The sequence below is a fragment of the Phaseolus vulgaris genome, chromosome 8 (genome assembly GCF_000499845.2).
Source record: "Phaseolus vulgaris cultivar G19833 chromosome 8, P. vulgaris v2.0, whole genome shotgun sequence".
NCBI lineage: Eukaryota > Viridiplantae > Streptophyta > Magnoliopsida > Fabales > Fabaceae > Phaseolus > Phaseolus vulgaris.
In genome coordinates this window covers 15,372,145-15,389,646 of record NC_023752.2, presented here as the reverse complement: position 1 = coordinate 15,389,646, position 17,502 = coordinate 15,372,145, and the positions used below count along the sequence as shown (strand labels likewise).

The window sequence follows — 17,502 nt, the reverse complement described above, 5'->3', positions numbered from 1 at the left end:
CATAAATGCCCTTACATTTATTGTGCACACGGCCGGTCGGCCACGTGCGTTCGTTTCCATTTAGTGTATAAGGCCGGTCGGCCACGTGCGTTCGTCCGGTGCCTACCAGTACACTTGCCCCCCAGGCTCGAGGTGAATAAAAGCCGAAGAGTCGTAATAATTGTTGTGCCTTTCGAGTTGTCAGACATTAAACTTAACGGAATGGCGGGACGTTCGCATTAGCGAAGAATATTTTCGGTTAGGCATCGGACAAGCGGCCTGCCTGCATGCAGCACCCCTGGAGGACGACCAGTACGACAGAAAAAATAATAGTTGATGGAAAGCTGGTGCCGATCAACCCCGATGATAATTTAAATGAGGAGGCCGAGGGGGAGACCCCTGGCCCACAGCCTGACGCCTCTTTTGAAGAGTTAATGAACAATGTGGCATAGAAAATTGCTGGATCCGACATGTGGGCAATGCACACTTGCATAAATAATTCTGATTACATTAAAGTAATAAGATAATTCTGATGCCGGACGAGGCATAAATAATTCTGATTACATTAGTAATAAGATAATTCTGATGCCGAACGAGGCATAAATAAGTGAATAATTCTGATGCCGAACGAGGCATAAATAAGTGAATAATTCTGATGCCGAACGTGGCATAAAAAAGTCTGATTACGTTAAGGTAATAATTCAGATGCCGAACGAGGCATAAGATTGAGTAAATAATTCGGATGCCGAACGTGGCATAATAATTCTGATTACGTTAAGGTAATAATTAAGATGTCGAACGAGGCATAAGATTGAGTAAATAATTCTGATGCCGAACGTGGCATAAATAATTATGATTACGTTGAGGTAATAATATAATTCTGATGCCGAACGAGGCATAAATAAGTGACTAATTCTGATGCCGAACGAGGCATAAATAAATGAATAATTCTGATGCCGAACGTGGCATAAAAAAGTCTGATTACGTTAAGGTAATAATATAATTTTGATGCCGAACGAGGCATAAATAAGTGACCAATTCTGATGTCGAACGAGGCATAAATAAATGAATAATTCTGATGCCGAACGTGGCATAAAAAAGTCTGATTACGTTAAAGTAATAATTCAGATGCCGAACGAGGCATAAGATTGAGTAAATAATTCGGATGCCGAACGTGGCATAATAATTCTGATTACGTTAAGGTAATAATTCAGATGTCGAACGAGGCATAAATAATTCTGATTACATTAAAGTAATAAGATAATTTTGATGCCGAACGGGGCATAAATAATTCTGATTACATTAAAGTAATAAGATAATTCTGATGCCGAACGAGGCATAAATAATTCTGATTACATTAAAGTAATAAGATAATTCTGATGCCGAACGAGGCATAAATAATTCCGAATAATTCTGATGCCGGACGAGGCATAAATAATTTCGATTACATTAAAGTAATAAGATAATTCTGATGCCGAACGAGGCATAAATAATTCTGATTACATTAAAGTAATAAGATAATTCTGATGCCGAACGGGGCATAAATAATTCTGATTACATTAAAGTAATAAGATAATTCTGATGCCGAACGAGGCATAAATAATTCTGATTACATTAAAGTAATAAGATAATTCTGATGCCGAACGGGGCATAAATAATTCCGAATAATTCTGATGCCGAACGAGGCATAAATAATTCTGATTACATTAAAGTAATAAGATAATTCTGATGCCGAACGAGGCATAAATAATTCCGAATAATTCTGATGCCGGACGAGGCATAAATAATTCCGATTACATTAAAGTAATAAGATAATTCTGATGCTGAACGAGGCATAAATAATTCTGATTACATTAAAGTAATAAGATAATTCTGATGCCGAACGAGGCATAAATAATTCTGATTACATTAAAGTAATAAGATAATTCTGATGCCGAACGGGGCATAAATAATTCTGATTACATTAAAGTAATAAGATAATTCTGATGCCGAACGAGGCATAAATAATTCTGATTACATTAAAGTAATAAGATAATTCTGATGCCGAACGAGGCATAAATAATTCTGATTACATTAAAGTAATAAGATAATTCTGATGCCGAACGAGGCATAAATAATTCTGATTACATTAAAGTAATAAGATAATTCTGATGCCGAACGAGGCATAAATAATTCCGAATAATTCTGATGCCGGACGAGGCATAAATAATTCCGATTACATTAAAGTAATAAGATAATTCTGATGCCGGACGAGGCATAAATAATTCTGATTACATTAAAGTAATAAGATAATTCTGATGTCGAACGAGGCATAAATAATTCTGATTACATTAAAGTAATAAGATAATTCTGATGCCGAACGGGGCATAAATAATTCTGATTACATTAAAGTAATAAGATAATTCTGATGCCGAACGAGGCATAAATAATTCCGAATAATTCTGATGCCGAACGAGGCATAAATAATTCTGATTACATTAAAGTAATAAGATAATTCTGATGCCGAACGAGGCATAAATAATTCCGAATAATTCTGATGCCGGACGAGGCATAAATAATTCCGATTACATTAAAGTAATAAGATAATTCTGATGCCGAACGAGGCATAAATAATTCTGATTACATTAAAGTAATAAGATAATTCTGATGCCGAACGAGGCATAAATAATTCTTAGTGTCTGCTATGCGGAATGGTCCTTCCCAACTGCTAGAAAACTTGCCTCCTTCCTTTCGGGCGCTACTCCGCATTCGCCATACTAAGTCTCCTTTGTGGAACATTCTTGGTTTGACCTTGGAGTGGTTCGGACGGTTCATTCGGTCTTCGACTTCTCTTTCTTTGCTCGGGGTTTGGTCTTTGAGGACTCCGGATCCGACGGCTTTGAACCGTTGGTGGTAATCAATGTGTTCCTCGATTTGCATGAATTTGGTTGCTCGAGTTCGAAGGTCTTCCATGTCTTGAGGCGGCTTCTTGATGAGACTTTCAGTAAAACGGCTCGGCCGGATGGCCGAGACCAAATGGTGCAATGCAACTTCCTGCTTGAGCCCTCGGATGTTCATACATGCTTTGTTGAACCTATCTAAAAAGGTTCTGAGAGATTCACCTTTTTCTTGTTGTATCGCTAGGAGAGACATGGAGGACATGTGATGCGGTCGGCTGGTGGCATACTGAGTAGAGAATTTTACGGCTAAGACGTCGAAGTCGTCAATGGAATTCGGAGACAGCTCTGTAAACCAAGTAAGAGGTTCTCCCTGGAGCGACGTGGGGAATACTTTACACCACACATTGTTATCTGTGGTATACAAAGTCATTTGCGTCTTGTAAACATTTAAATGCTCGTCCGGGTCGGTCGAGCCGTCATAGAGTTTAATGGCGAGGCCTCTCCATTTGTCAGGAAGTGGAGTGGTGATGACCCCTTTTCCTTGACTTTCTTTCGACTGTTTCAGCTCTGGAAGCAGGATTGGTATTGGCAGGTGTAGGTATGCGAGAGGCGGTTCGGTCGGCCATATGGGATTGGCCTTCTCATTCGGGATTATCGACCTGTTGTTGGAGTCGTGCATTCTGCTCTCTTAATAAGGCGATTTCTTCTTCTTGGCGGCGTCTATCTTCTTCTTGGAGGCGTCTATCTTCTTCATGTTGACGATGGTCTTCCATCCCCTTTTGTCGCAGTTCCTCCATCTGAGCTTGGAGGATTTGAATCATAGTCATCTGTTCTGCCATAGCGTCGTTGTTGTTTCTTGTCGCAACCATTATAGCTTCAAAAATTGAAGATTTGCCTCGGCCCCACGGTGGGCGCCAATTGTACCTGAGTGGAGAGATGGGGCCCAGGCACGGTCGGTTGACGTGGTGCAATTGCTGACGTGTTGACCTTCTTCTCCTCTGGTCGACTGTCCTTTCTTGCTGTCTCCTTTGGTCGGTCGTCCCTTCGTGCTATCAACTTCGGTCAGGCGGGGGAGGGTACCTGCGAAGGCACTCCGACGCTCAAGTAAGTATGAGATTCTAAGCGCAGTTTCGTAAGTGAATGAAAACGTACCTTTCTCTGGCTTGAGCACAGTATTTATAGGATTGCCTAATGGGCTTTCTATCCCTTGGGCTCAGGGTGGTTATGGATATGTCTTGTCAGTCGTGCTCCGGAATACCCGGGGAACATATCTTCTCTAAACGCATATTCCTTATTCTTCGGAGGTGTATCTTAACCACCTTAGCTTGTCACATAAATGCCCTTACATTTATTGTGCACACGGCCGGTCGGCCACGTGCGTTCGTTTCCATTTAGTGTATAAGGCCGGTCGGCCACGTGCGTTCGTCCGGTGCCTACCAGTACAGTAACTCATTTATAAAGTACCATGTATGCATACATAAGGCCTGGTACAAATATACAAGGTATATAGGTTATATAACACATTTTGATCAATATAAGCTACGACTATCCAAAACAAATGATTGTTAAATATAGATTTTGCACAGGATTTATACATACTATTACATTAATATAGGGATTAATCGTGATAAATGTACTAATTTAGGTTTATAGATCCAACATATATTTATAAATAAATTGATAACGATAAGTTAAAACTCGCATTTAATAATACTCGTTATCCTTAACCACAAAATAATATCAGTACTGATTTAAATGTTTGGAAAACCTTTTATAAATACACCGAGACGGAACATGAGAAACTAAAATATATTAGAGGTTGACGTAGAAAAATGAAGAGTATATCAAAAGTTTTCTAACCCATAAAAATATATATATTATAAAATAATTAATTGATAAATATATATTATATTATATGTATATGGGACACAGTTAGTGAGATATTATTATTTTTTATATAAGTGATGAGTAAATATGAAATATAGTACACTAACACATAATCAAAATTTAATGTCAAATTACTACTGTTTAAATTCGATAAATTTTAAAAAGTAACATAACCTATTACTTTTAATTCAATTTTAACTATTCACACTAGGATGTAATATTCAACTTAAGTTGTTATCAAAGTGAAAAGTAGTAGTCTTCGAGCATGTTTGGAAAATTTAAATTTAAAGATTCAAATTTATTTTTTTTTAGAAAAAATAATTCATAGTTATAAGTATGAAATAATAAAAGTTAAATTTTAAAAAATTAAAAATTGATACATTTATAAATCTACAAGTTTATAATTTATGATTAGTTTTAATAAAAATTTTCATCGTCTTATATAAAAGTTATTTTTATTACAACCCAAAAGAATTTAATTATTTTCAACGATCTTGTCCAAAAATAGTTTTAATTATTTATGACAAATATTAATCTTCCTAACCATTCCAAAAATATCTTCACTTAACAATAAAAAATTAAAATCTTTAATAATCGAAAGGGGTAAGAACCATTGATGAGAAATTGATAGAATGATGATTGAACGAGTGCCACGTCGTCACAATTTCCAGAGATATTTTCACGCCTTCCATCACATCTACTCTCACCGTTGATTCTCTCCCTTGACCGAAATCAAACATCTCATCCCACGGCTCAAAACTTCTCAAACGTACATTTTAGAACACGCAAGAAAACCCCACCGCAAGACTAGCTACAATGACGTGTCGAAAACGACGTCGACGTGTGTGGAGATCCGCAAGAGGATTAGGAGCACCGTGAGATGTAGACACGTGGACGGTGGAAATTTCACTCTCTCTCCACTCAATTTTGCTATAAATTGGGATCATCGCTTCGCCTTGAAACTCGAACTAGTGCGTAATAATTGTTGTTGTGACTTGTTCTTCGTCGTTATCTTCTTTTCCTCTGTGTCTGTTTTTTGGTACCTGAGAAAATGTCTTGCTGTGGTGGTAACTGTGGTTGCGGAAGTGGCTGCAAGTGCGGCAACGGCTGCTCAGGGTGAGTGAGGTTATAGTGCCTTTGTTGTGTCTTCGTTTTATATGTCGGAAAATGGTTTTCCTTTTGGGAGGGTCTTCTTCCTGGATTTTAACTTGCTTTATGGAGACCCTTTTGGCTGAACTGCATGAAAGTTCACGCTTTGTTAATTTTCTTGCATGGGGATATTGTGATAACCTGAACATTTATTTTGCTTGTACAGAACATGTAGATTTGTTTTTCTTCTACACGGGAAGGTTTCTGGGGTTTTTTTATTTCTATCTGGGTACCCTTTTTTGTTGAATTTGTATAAAAGTTAGTACTTTTAATTTTTTTTTTCTTCTTACTTGCGTTTTTGCGAGTTAAACTCTGACCGCTTTGATGGTCTCTTTCACTTGTTTAAAGATTGCGGTGTTTCGATTTATTTGGCTTTTTGGATACCCTTTGAGTTGATCTATGGTTGTTAGAATCTCCACGAGGATTTTATTTCTGGGAAAATGTTTCTGGGAGTCCTGATACATGTTGAATGTGAATTCACCTGATCATGATGCAAATGAACCATATTAAATGTTTGTGCACTGTTAAGAAGAGAGAAACGCAATGTTTTCATGTTAAAATAATCATGAGAGGATTTTTTACCCCTGTGTTGTTTAAATTTCCCTTAGACTTTTTGTTTTCTTAATTTTTTTGTTTTTGGTTGTTCTGCAGCTGCAAGATGTACCCAGACTTGAGCTACACGGAGCAGACAACCACTGAGACTTTGGTCATGGGAGTGGCACCTGTTAAGGCTCAATTCGAAGGTGCTGAAATGGGTGTTTCTGGTGAGAATGGTGGCTGCAAGTGTGGAGGTAACTGCCAATGCGACCCCTGTACTTGCAAGTGAGGTTGGATTGCGAAAGCTTGAAGCAGAGATTGGACCTTAATTAGCATTAGCAGCAGGAATAATTACAATAATTAACTATTATCTGTTTTTTAAAAAGCTTACAAAAATTTATGTCTTTGTTTCTGTTTTCGTGTACTCTGGTGTTAGGTCTAAACACCCTTTAGAATAAAGTGATCATGTCTTGCCCTTGAACAAGTTCAAGTGTTATGGACTTGTGGTGGGATTATCTAGCCATGGTTACTTTGGTTTGTTCTGTGTAAAGTTGGCTAATCAGAAGTATCAGTCTCTGCTTATAATATTATATTCCTGGAAAAAGTGAGTGTTTTATGTGATTTTGTTGATAATTTTACTTATATTCGATAAGCAAATTTTAAACAAGAAAATAATTTGAAAACTAAAAGAAGATGTTTTGAAAGTAATTGTTTGTGGAGTGAAAATAGAAGATTATTTGTCTCCATTTGTTGTGGAGGTAGCATGGTGTGGTCACTGTTGGTCCCCTTCTGGTTGAAGACTGAAGATGGAGAGTTTGAGTCCATGTGCGTATTTCTGAAACAATTGGCAGATTACTATTGTGATGGTTACAGTTATTGTGGCTCTTTCTGAACAATCTTAATCATTTTCAACTTTTTCATTCACAAGAAATTTATAAAATCCATAAAACTGGAGTGGTGATATACCGACACAAAGACAATATAGACAAAATATGTATTTATCTTTTAAAATTATTAATATATATTATTATATGTTTAAAGTTTTTCTTAACTGTTTAAAGTGAACTAATAAAGAAAGTGATATATATATATATATGTGCCCGTGTGTGCATATATATATATATATAACACGCACGAACACAACATATTGGAAGGAGCTTCTAACTACGCAATTGTAGTAAGTTTTAAGGACTGATTTTAAAACAAATATTTTTATTTAACTTATCTTCCAATAAGGGTCAATTCTTTTTAAATAAAAATGTTTAATTTTTGAATATTCTAATTTAACTTTTGCTAAGTTAAAACTTGTGTCAAATATTTTGAGTTAAAACGCGTCTCTAAGTTACAAAATTTAAAGAATTAAATATTTTATAAATTGAGGGATAAAATAAATTTAATAATGATTTATAGAACACTAGAAAAAAAAAACAATTTACGAACTTAAATAAAATTTTATCACATTAAATTTTAAATTTTAAAAATAATTTTTCAATAATACTAATAATATATTAATATTCTAAAATTTATTTGAGTCTAAATTATTAAAAAAATTATTAATATAAAATTAATATTTCAAAATTGATTTAATATACACACTCACTGTGAATAAAAATCATCACTATGTGCAGTAACTGACCCACTTAAAAAGAAGGGATGCCGTTGATAATCTTAAGGACTTCTTCACAAGCAATTCTGTGGAGAATAATTTACCCTTTACTTTATACAATTGAGATTTCTTGAAAACACTGAAAAAATAAACTTTTTCTTTTCTTTTAAGATTATAAATTTTATTAATTCAGTATTTTAATTGTTTGACATTAAAAATTAAGAATTTAATAGATTGTTTTTACACTGTTTAAAACTTTTATCACAATTTATCACTGAGTTAAGTTTTTTCTTTATCTAATAGATTCTATTTAGAAAAATATAATGCATAGATTACAGATATATTAATTAAAAATTATTTAGTATTATCCTGTCAAAAAATTATATTCAATATTCTATTAATAAAATAAAAATATTTTGATTATATTCTTGCTATTATTCAACTTTGAACAATTTAATGTGTTGTTATAACTTTCATCAGATTAATTAAAATATTTTCATATATGAATGATTAATGATGTACTATTCTAAAATGTTTATTAATAATTGGTAGTTATCATAACGTTTAAAAATTAAAGTTTAGCAGTATGATTAACTATGAATACATGTAGGGCTAACTTGAGGACAAGAATATTAATATAACATTTAATAATGTACTTTATTGAAAAGAGACAAGTTGAAGTCTTGGATCAGCACCATGCATTATTGTTTTTTGTTCCTATCCTTGGAACTAGATAACTATGTTGTCTTGTTGGGAAATCATGAAAATGAAAATTGGTCTGACTTTTTTATTTACCTCTGAGCAAGAAACCACCTAGAATTAGTAACTTATGACTCTATTTACTCAAAACTGAAAAAAAGAAGAGCAATAAATGAATAATATGTGTTATTTTACTTAGCCAGATCTTGAAAATGTAACTTATATGAAATTAGTCTATTATTCATTAAAAGATAAATTCAATAAAATTATTTAAAATTTTATTCAAGAATAAATTAATGTCTATTTGATTCTTGAAATTAGTTGAAAAATATACATATTTTAAAAATGAGATAATACTATTTAAAAATTAAAGAATAATAGAAAACTAAGTATGATTTATGAAAGATATATTTTATTATAAATAAGGGGATTTGAATACTCTGATTTGTGTTCCTTCAAGTCAAAATAACCAAATTTTTAATCAACAAAATCAAAAGAATTTTTTTCTTCAACACTTTGTTGAAAAAATTAATGTGAAAAAGAATTAGAAAATTCCATAAATTCTAAACTTCTATTCTAAATTCTCATTCGATGAACCCTGAAGAATCTCGATGAACCTCTCGGCATAAAAGACTCCATTTTAAACAATAAAAAGAAACATAAGTAGAAAGAGAAGAAACGCTTAAAAATGACCACCATAATTCAGCGAATTCCACTTAAACTTGCTTTTGTTTTGGAGCAACAAAAAAGGTAAGGTGAAGGAAGAGAGCAAGTGCTTTAAATATTGTCATTGGTCTTGCAACGGTACACTTCTCTTCAAATAAAAGTTTTCTATTAGTCACTCTTTATTACTAACCTTTAGCTTGAAAACTTTTAGAAAAATAAAAGGAAAAATAATAATAATTTTTTAAAATTATATATAGTTTTAATATATTTAATTATTAATTCTTAGAATATTATAAATAATTATTACTTTTGTTTAAGAGATGAAATATCTGTTTTTGGTGCATCAGGAAATAAAATATTTAATAACAATTCACAATTATAATATTATTATAAGTTTATTTCTAAATTACATCGTTTAAAAATTAATGTATATAATTATTTTTTTACATTAAATAAAAATATATTACTTAATTAAATTATTTGTTTAAAAAATAATGATTTTGAATTTTCATTTCTTATTACTTTAATTACCTTAATATTTTTTATTTTAATGTTAAACTAATCAGACCCCAGTATAAAAACTAAAAATATAATATTACAAATGTCAAGATGTAAAATTACAAATATAAACAAAATCATTTATAAACTAAAAATATATTTAATTTTATTTTGATTACATTTTATTTTATTTTTTTGGACATTTATCACTCTGCAACTTTACTTTGAAAAGAAAAAAAAATTATATTAACGAGTCTCAACTTTTACCAACTAAATTGACAAAAAAAATAGCATACACTATTTTATTGAATAATAAGGGTATAGAATTTTTTTTTATTTCATTCTTTCTTGTAAAATATTAATTAAATATGATTCAAATTTCATTGTGTTATATTTTCTTAAATGAATATTTTTTAGTTTATTGTGTTTAATTTGAATAAAACTCTTCTCTACAATAAATTTTTATGTTACTAAATTTTTTTAGGTTATCAAAATGTTAGATTATGTTTATCCTCGGCCTCCAACTCGGTTGAATTGATAAAATTATTAACTATGTTTAGCTTCGATCCCAGCTCAGTTGAATTGATAAAACTACTGACTATGTTTAGCCTCGACCCTAGCTCGGTTGGATTGATAGAACTATTGACTATGTTCAGTCTCGATTCGACCTCGACCCCAACTCGAGTGGATTGTTAAAATGCTATAATCATCCGCCGACTCAGCTGAAACATTAAAAGATTAAGACATCTACAAAAATCGACTTTATTAGGTTGTAACTACAAAAATCGACCTTATTAGACAATATCTACAAAGACTAACCTTATTAGGCAATACTAATTTACCTCTACTGACATTTAACCCCGTGTGACACGAGTTTATTTTTCTGAACTTTGGCAATTGTGGAAGCTTAGGTTGTATGATAATTTGAAGTATAAGCAATCGATAAAACGTTGAGAACAAACTAACACGATCATAAATCGATTAAACAACTTATGTCATATTAGACGATCTAATATTTTTATGTACGACCATAAATCGATTAGGCACAACTTACATTGTAATTTGTTTTCGTATTTTTTACTAGATAAACCTCTTAGCCTACTTGTCTTAAGGTTGAGGTCTTCGTCTACTCATCTTAAGGTTGGAGAGATGTGTGTATCAATAGTTAGTTTGATCTTCTATTAGGAGGGAATGTAATTGATTTAGGGTTAGTTGTAGAGTCTATTAATCAAAGATTTAATAAAACTACTCATAAAGGGATATCTACTTGTAGTACTTGCAATCAATTAAGAAAGATACAAATTTTAAAAATTATATATTATTAGTTAATATTTAGAGAATAATAAACAATTAACTATGACTTATAAAATATATCTCTCAAGACAACTAAACTTTACATTATAAGATAACTAAACTTGAATGTTGTGGTTTAAAGTCATTTTGAACCAGAATAATATGATTGGTATGAAACATGCAAGGGCGTAGAAAGAAAAGAGAGGTTGGAATGTGATAAAAGAGAAAAAAAAAAGTAATAAATATTGTAAACCCTTTCTAGCAGATTAAAAAAAAATAAAACTTTAGTTATTTTCATTTTCAATATTGATAATATGAGCCTCTTTTGTTTATCTCAACATAAAAAAAATTTCTGTTTTCAACTGAACCTTGAGAATGATTCATGCGTGTGACCTACTTGTACCTGCTCATGAAAAGGCATATTGTTTGTAATTTATATAACTTCAACTGAATAAAGTCATAAACACTGCAGATGTAGGCAAGAGAATATTAGAACTAGCTGACACTATGTTACAAAGATCACACTTTTTTAACGATAGGTAAAGTATGTTATGATTAGGTTGTTACAACATACAAGAACACAAAGCAACTTGAGAATAGGTTGCTAGTGGCGGCAATGGTACGGTGGTAATAAATTGAAAGGAATACAAATTGCACTTGATGTTAGCCTATAAAAAATAAAAATACTGATCATGGACTTCAACTGAGTATTGAATCTTCATCTTTTTCTTCAAATAATTTTTTGGCAGCTTTTGTAAACAGGTTATGGACCTGTCAGAAAGAGGTTTAAGTTAGAACTTTTGTTCACACTTTTTAGAAGAAAAATTTCAGCTAATGTAGCATACCTGCTTGGTAGAGAGGCCTATCTTCTCCAAATCATTTAACTACAAAATGCCAAAACAAAAGCATCACTAAAAACATTATGCTTATACTTAGTTCAGTATCTGTATTATTAATATTCTTTATACTAACCGATTTAAGTGGAGTTTCTTCTCTGAGGTCTATAATGTATTCTGCCATTTTCTCTCCTATGCCCTGAAGGAATTGAATCCCGAAAATTACAAAATGAAGAAAAAACACAAGAAATGATGAAATAAATAAAAAGGGTAGAAAAAGAAGTAGCTATGGGGCATTTTTGTGACCAGACAGAATGTACCTTTAACTCAAGTAGTTCCTCTCTGCAATTAAGAATTAAACTCAAAGTTAATACACTTGAACAGAAGGTTCACAAACTAGATATGCTTTAGATAGTAGGCAAGATACAAAGGAAGTGTTCGCTTTACCTGCTAGCACTATTCAAGAAATCAAGGTATTCTTGAACTAGACAGTTCTGCATATTAAAAAATGATGTGAGAAGTGTTGGTTCAAAAAGTCCATTTGTTAGTGGAGTCAAATAAGCTCTGCTGTACCTTCAGTGTAGAACTTCGTGTGCTGAATTTCCCAAGTGGAGTTTCATCCTTTTGTATCCCTTTATTAGTGGAGCAGGTTGCCAGAAAAGGTGTTTGTGTGAAGGACAATGCCTCATGGAGTTTTTTATTAGCATTGATGTTGATGGGGGAGAGTGCTTTTCTTAAAGGACTCTGTGCTGCATCTTTACACTCATTAGTAACTGAGTTTACTCCCTTTCTCAATGGCTCGGCTACATACAAAGTCATGTGGCATTAAAGCTTCAGAAAGCACGGAACACTATACCAAAGTACCAATTTAAACTTCCCCCAAATAATGTACTTATTATCAAGAATTTTACACAGTGGCATACCAGGTAGATTTTTGTAAGATTCCCAAGCAGCCTTATTGGCATCATGCTCAGTCTCTTTGTTATCGTTGTCCTTGACACCAGATGGTGCATTCTGCAGAGCATTGAGTATTATCATATTCAAAGAAAGATGCAAAGGTTCCTTCACAGTGAATGAAAATTAAAAAGATTATGAAGATTATTATATTCAAGAAAGAAAGATGCAAAGGTTTCTTCATTGTCAACGAAAATAAAAAAATAAAGTAAAATCCAGGAAGACAACAAATTCCTTGTTGGATTTTTTCTTGCTTCTTGTGATAATGATTGTATTTTCAGTATGAATATGGGTTAACGAACTTCCCTTTTGATACTCACCTCCATGAATGAATCAAATGAACCTTCAGCATCTAGTAAATTTCCAAAAGCCACAGCAAAGGCCCTGCTAAGTAAAACATATAGCAGTGACTAACAGACTCAATGAGAAAATTATTTTCAATAATTATGTATGCAAGAATAGGACCCCTAGAGTCACCTTTCATTAGTATGTTTAGTATCTAGGTTGATGGCAGTTCTTCCCCCCTTCACTGAACTGTTAAAGGTAATGGATCTCTTAGCAGGTGTAACGATGGAAACGGGAGTTTTTTTCAGAAGAGGAGAATTAAATGGCCCAAGTCTTTGTGTACTCTTTGTTTTGCCTTTTGATTCTAACCAAGCTTTCAATTTTGCTTCCATGTCAACTTTAACCTTTGGGGTCTCTTGTTTGTGAGCTGAAGTTACAAAATTTGTGACATGCCTTGATCGAGCAGCTAAACTTACAGTATAAACAGATTCCTGATATTCTCCTGGATTCTGAAATAAAAAATAGTCTACAATAAAATTTTGAACCTAACCATAGTTAACAGTGAAGCAAACTAATAATGCTTGGTTGCACAAACTTATATAAATCTCTTAATCAAGCTCTGTTGTTTATGCATAAAAAAATTTAGTGGACGAACAGAATATAAGAGAAGAACTATAAACTCTATAGCTTTACCAGGCAAGCAACCATCAATGCACGATTTGTTCCCCCTAGGGAGTCCTGCAATATACGGGTCAATTTGCTTTCTCGATAGGGTATTCTAAGTTTATTGTTGTTCAATGCATATATCACATTTGACAGTGCAAATAAGGACTGGTTTATCTTTGCACTCTCTTGAAGACGAATCCCTTCATTGCAGGTCCTTCTGTTGTCTTCATTACCTGTTTCAATATTAAACACATAAGCTTATAACCATAAGTGCTTCTAATCCCTTGTACCAATTGAGCATGGAAGTAACCTGCCAAGTCAATGAGATTCAACTTTCCACATACAACAGTTCCAGTGCCATCAGCCGAAGGAGTGGACACAGATATCACAAGCACTCCGTGACTCCTACTAGAGACATCATTGAGACCTGTGTGGGCAACTTTGCGTCTCCGAACTCCACATGAGAAAACATCTTGAAATTCAGACATTGTGTTTATAGGAACCTGAGACAGTCCCTGGAGGTGAATTTGCCCATCTTTGTCATCCCAAATCGAAATGTCGTTCGCTTTGAGCTCTAAAAGGTCGTAGCATCGGTCCATGTAGACCTCATAGTATGATATCTGTGCTGTGCTGCCAGTGCTCTGGCAAGTAGACAGAATCATAGACATTGCCAGTGGCATCAAGCCAGGTTGTTTCTCAGTTCCCTGCAACACCAAGCATCGGTTCATCACAAGTGTACAACATGAAAATGTAAGAAACTTAAAAAAAGTATAAAAATCAAATACAAGTACTAAAATTTAAATGCACCCAGAATTTTACATCTATGTGTAATTTAAGGAGTCCAAGAGTGGATAAACTTTTCCAAATCCTCCTTCTTTTCCCCATAACCAGGACCTGTGCTATTGTTAACCATAATTATCCTAATTCTCACCGTCTTAACTCTAAATATGAGTTTGATTCTGCATCAGAAAGCCTAAATGGGGATCAAAACAAGAAAATCAAAAGCTATATGAACTAGCTTCTTTCTTGGATATGGGAACGAGGCATGCGTGTTGGCTTATTTGATGCAAAACCAAACTGGATACAAGTTCACATTGACAAGTAGGTACCGCCAATTAAAAGAATCTAAGACTGAAAACAGTATTTTGAATCTTCACATGCAACAGTTTGAATGCTCACATGCATAAAACCTATAACTTTTAAATAGCAGTTGACAACCACGATTGCAGCGGTAAAATTGTAGTCTTTTGATATCTCTGTAACTGCATGCTAACCATAATTTAAAACCATACTCATAATACTTACTAGCAAGACAGTGATCGGTAAAAATATAACTAGGATCCACGCTATTGCTGAACCTCATAATACAAAAATCCTCATCAACCTCTTAACTCAAAATTCAGAAATTGCTCAAAGATAAACTAATTCATACATCTAGGTAAATAAATGTATAAAAAAAGAAAAGTGTGACATATTGACATTGCAAATCACAGGACATTAGCTTGTAATATCCCCATGAATTAAAAACCTTATTGCAACAAAGTGAAGTACAAGTTTCCTTAAAGATCACACTCACACCTGCATAGTGTATGTCTTCCCACTGCCAGTAGCCCCATAAGCAAACACAGTGGCATTGCATCCACTGAACATTCCCGGAATCAAGGGACTCACTTCGCTGCAGAATATATGTCCTACATTGTTATCTTCTTGCCCAAAGAAAGAGTCCAACTTGTAGCACTCATTCCGGCTAAGGTAAAAGATAAAAAAAAAAACTGAAACAGTTAGAACCCCACATCATCAAAACCAAATTTCACCAACCGAAAAATCCAAAGGTGGGAACTTTATCAGACCTGGATTGTGGGTCTTTGAGATAAACAGCAACCTCTTCCTGCGGCAACTCGAAATCTTGTTCCAAGACGGAGATGCAAGAAACAGGGTCGCCGTTTTTTGTTGAGGTTTCGTGTGCGAGGAAGGGTCTGACCCTGACGATGACCCTCACTTTGGAAACTGAAATTGAGGTGTCGGAGGGTTTTTTAGGGGTGAAAGATTTGATGGGTGTTGGAGTAGCAGCCATAGTTGGAGGCAGAAAAAGGTTCAGAATTTGATGAGAATGTTGAAGATTTTAATCTGTGGTGAATTCAAGTTTGTGAAGTGATAACTAGGCACAGAGAGAGAGAGAGTGGGAGAAGATTTTGAATACACACGACCGTTGGGTTTGCAGAGTGAATTTGAGGCACTTTTCATTTAAATTTGAGCATCATAGAAAATGGCCCCCTTTGTTTGTGGGACCCATATACCATTCTTAAAACTCAATTTTAGAAACAAATTTATATTATAATATTAAGGTTAATAGGCAAAGATATAATTCATAAATAAGTTGATTGAAAATTTAATAAGAAGGTGCTGATATTGTTAAACAATATATTATAATAATATTTTTTTTCTTTAACCATTGTCAGTGATAATTAACATAATTTTCATTTAATATAATTTTTGGTAAAATTTCCTGGAATCATTAGTGTTGTTATATTGATTAGTGCGTCTCAATGCTGCTATAAATGTAAGTGAATGTTACTTGTAATACTTTAGCTTTTGTTAGATTTTGTTGTTGAAAATTATTTTTATTTTATGTAATAAACATGTATTAACTATTCTATAAGGTTATTTTTAATAAGAGTTATGTAGTTGTATTTGGTAAAAATTTATTACTTCAGTGATAGATATTTCCCTTGAATAATTTTATTGTTCGTATGCAGTGTTGTAGTTTGACTGCTAGAGAATTGTAATGATTTATAATTTGCATAATAGGTTAATAATATATCTGGTTAAGATATAAAAACTTCAATAAAAAATATAGAAATTTTATAAGAACTTAACTTTTGAAAAAAATTCTGATAAAACCTAAAGTTGGAAAAGTGTTTATTAGAATTTTTAAAATTTTGTCTTAATTTTAGTATATTTAGATTACTTAATAAAATTTTCTACCTAATTTAAAAGTAGACTGAAAGTTTTAACCAATCAAACACATAAAGATATTCTTAATTGATTAAATTAGTATTAGTTAACATATTTAAATATATTAAGATAACTAATCTTTGAAGTATTTTTTGGGTGTAGATCTCATGGTGGCATTAGTTTCTTATAATTAATTAGTTTGATAGATGATAAAATAATTCTAGAAAATTTCATAAATTTTCCCAAAATGGACACATTGTATATCTTATAAGTTTAATAAAGATGGGAACTTAAAAGAGAGAAGAATAATGCAAAATAGGAGGAAGACTAACACGTAAGGATGATAAAACAATTTCCTTTCACATATATCTATCTATACGTAAATTTTGCAACAAATACTAAATATTTACCTTTAATAAATGCTTGTGGATAATGGATGTTAAGGAATAAATGAAATTTCACATAGATACAAATTTAAATTTTAAATTTGAGAGTTATTTAATACATTCACAATTATGATAATAACAAATAATATCATATATTTTAGTATGTTTAATGATTTGTCTAATGATATAAATATAAAAGCCTTTTAAGACTAAGAAGAATAAATGAA

General features: G+C 32.8%; 2 protein-coding genes across 2 annotated transcripts; one reads left to right on the top strand and one right to left on the bottom strand.

Annotated features, from left to right (window-relative positions):
* Positions 1-5,689: 5,689 nt before the first annotated feature.
* On the top strand, positions 5,690-7,035 carry LOC137823710 (metallothionein-like protein 2). Its single transcript, XM_068628946.1, has 2 exons — positions 5,690-5,861; positions 6,546-7,035. Exons 1-2 carry the CDS (start codon positions 5,797-5,799, stop codon positions 6,718-6,720), a joined length of 240 nt encoding a protein of 79 aa, XP_068485047.1. The 5' UTR covers positions 5,690-5,796; the 3' UTR covers positions 6,721-7,035.
* A 4,631-nt stretch (positions 7,036-11,666) lies between these two features.
* Positions 11,667-16,169, bottom strand: LOC137826313 (kinesin-like protein KIN-10B). Its single transcript, XM_068632241.1, has 13 exons — positions 15,785-16,169; positions 15,513-15,681; positions 14,245-14,638; positions 13,962-14,167; positions 13,461-13,777; positions 13,304-13,367; positions 12,953-13,043; positions 12,603-12,832; positions 12,477-12,523; positions 12,350-12,371; positions 12,166-12,228; positions 12,039-12,077; positions 11,667-11,964 (listed from the first exon to the last, which is right to left on the bottom strand). Exons 1-13 carry the CDS (start codon positions 16,006-16,008, stop codon positions 11,893-11,895), a joined length of 1,938 nt encoding a protein of 645 aa, XP_068488342.1. The 5' UTR covers positions 16,009-16,169; the 3' UTR covers positions 11,667-11,892.
* Between the last annotated feature and the right edge of the window lie 1,333 nt (positions 16,170-17,502).

Excerpts from the sequence above, each read along its gene's own strand:
- LOC137823710 (XM_068628946.1), top strand. The coding sequence starts at position 5,797 with ATGTCTTGCTGTGGTGGTAACTGTGGTTGCGGAAGTGGCTGCAAGTGC. Across the intron at positions 5,862-6,545 it reads TGCGGCAACGGCTGCTCAGG|CTGCAAGATGTACCCAGACT; the intron begins GTGAGTGAGGTT and ends GTTGTTCTGCAG.
- LOC137826313 (XM_068632241.1), bottom strand. The coding sequence starts at position 16,008 with ATGGCTGCTACTCCAACACCCATCAAATCTTTCACCCCTAAAAAACCC. Across the intron at positions 13,778-13,961 it reads CATTGATGGTTGCTTGCCTG|AATCCAGGAGAATATCAGGA; the intron begins GTAAAGCTATAG and ends TTTTTATTTCAG. Across the intron at positions 12,833-12,952 it reads ATCTTACAAAAATCTACCTG|CCGAGCCATTGAGAAAGGGA; the intron begins GTATGCCACTGT and ends CTTTGTATGTAG.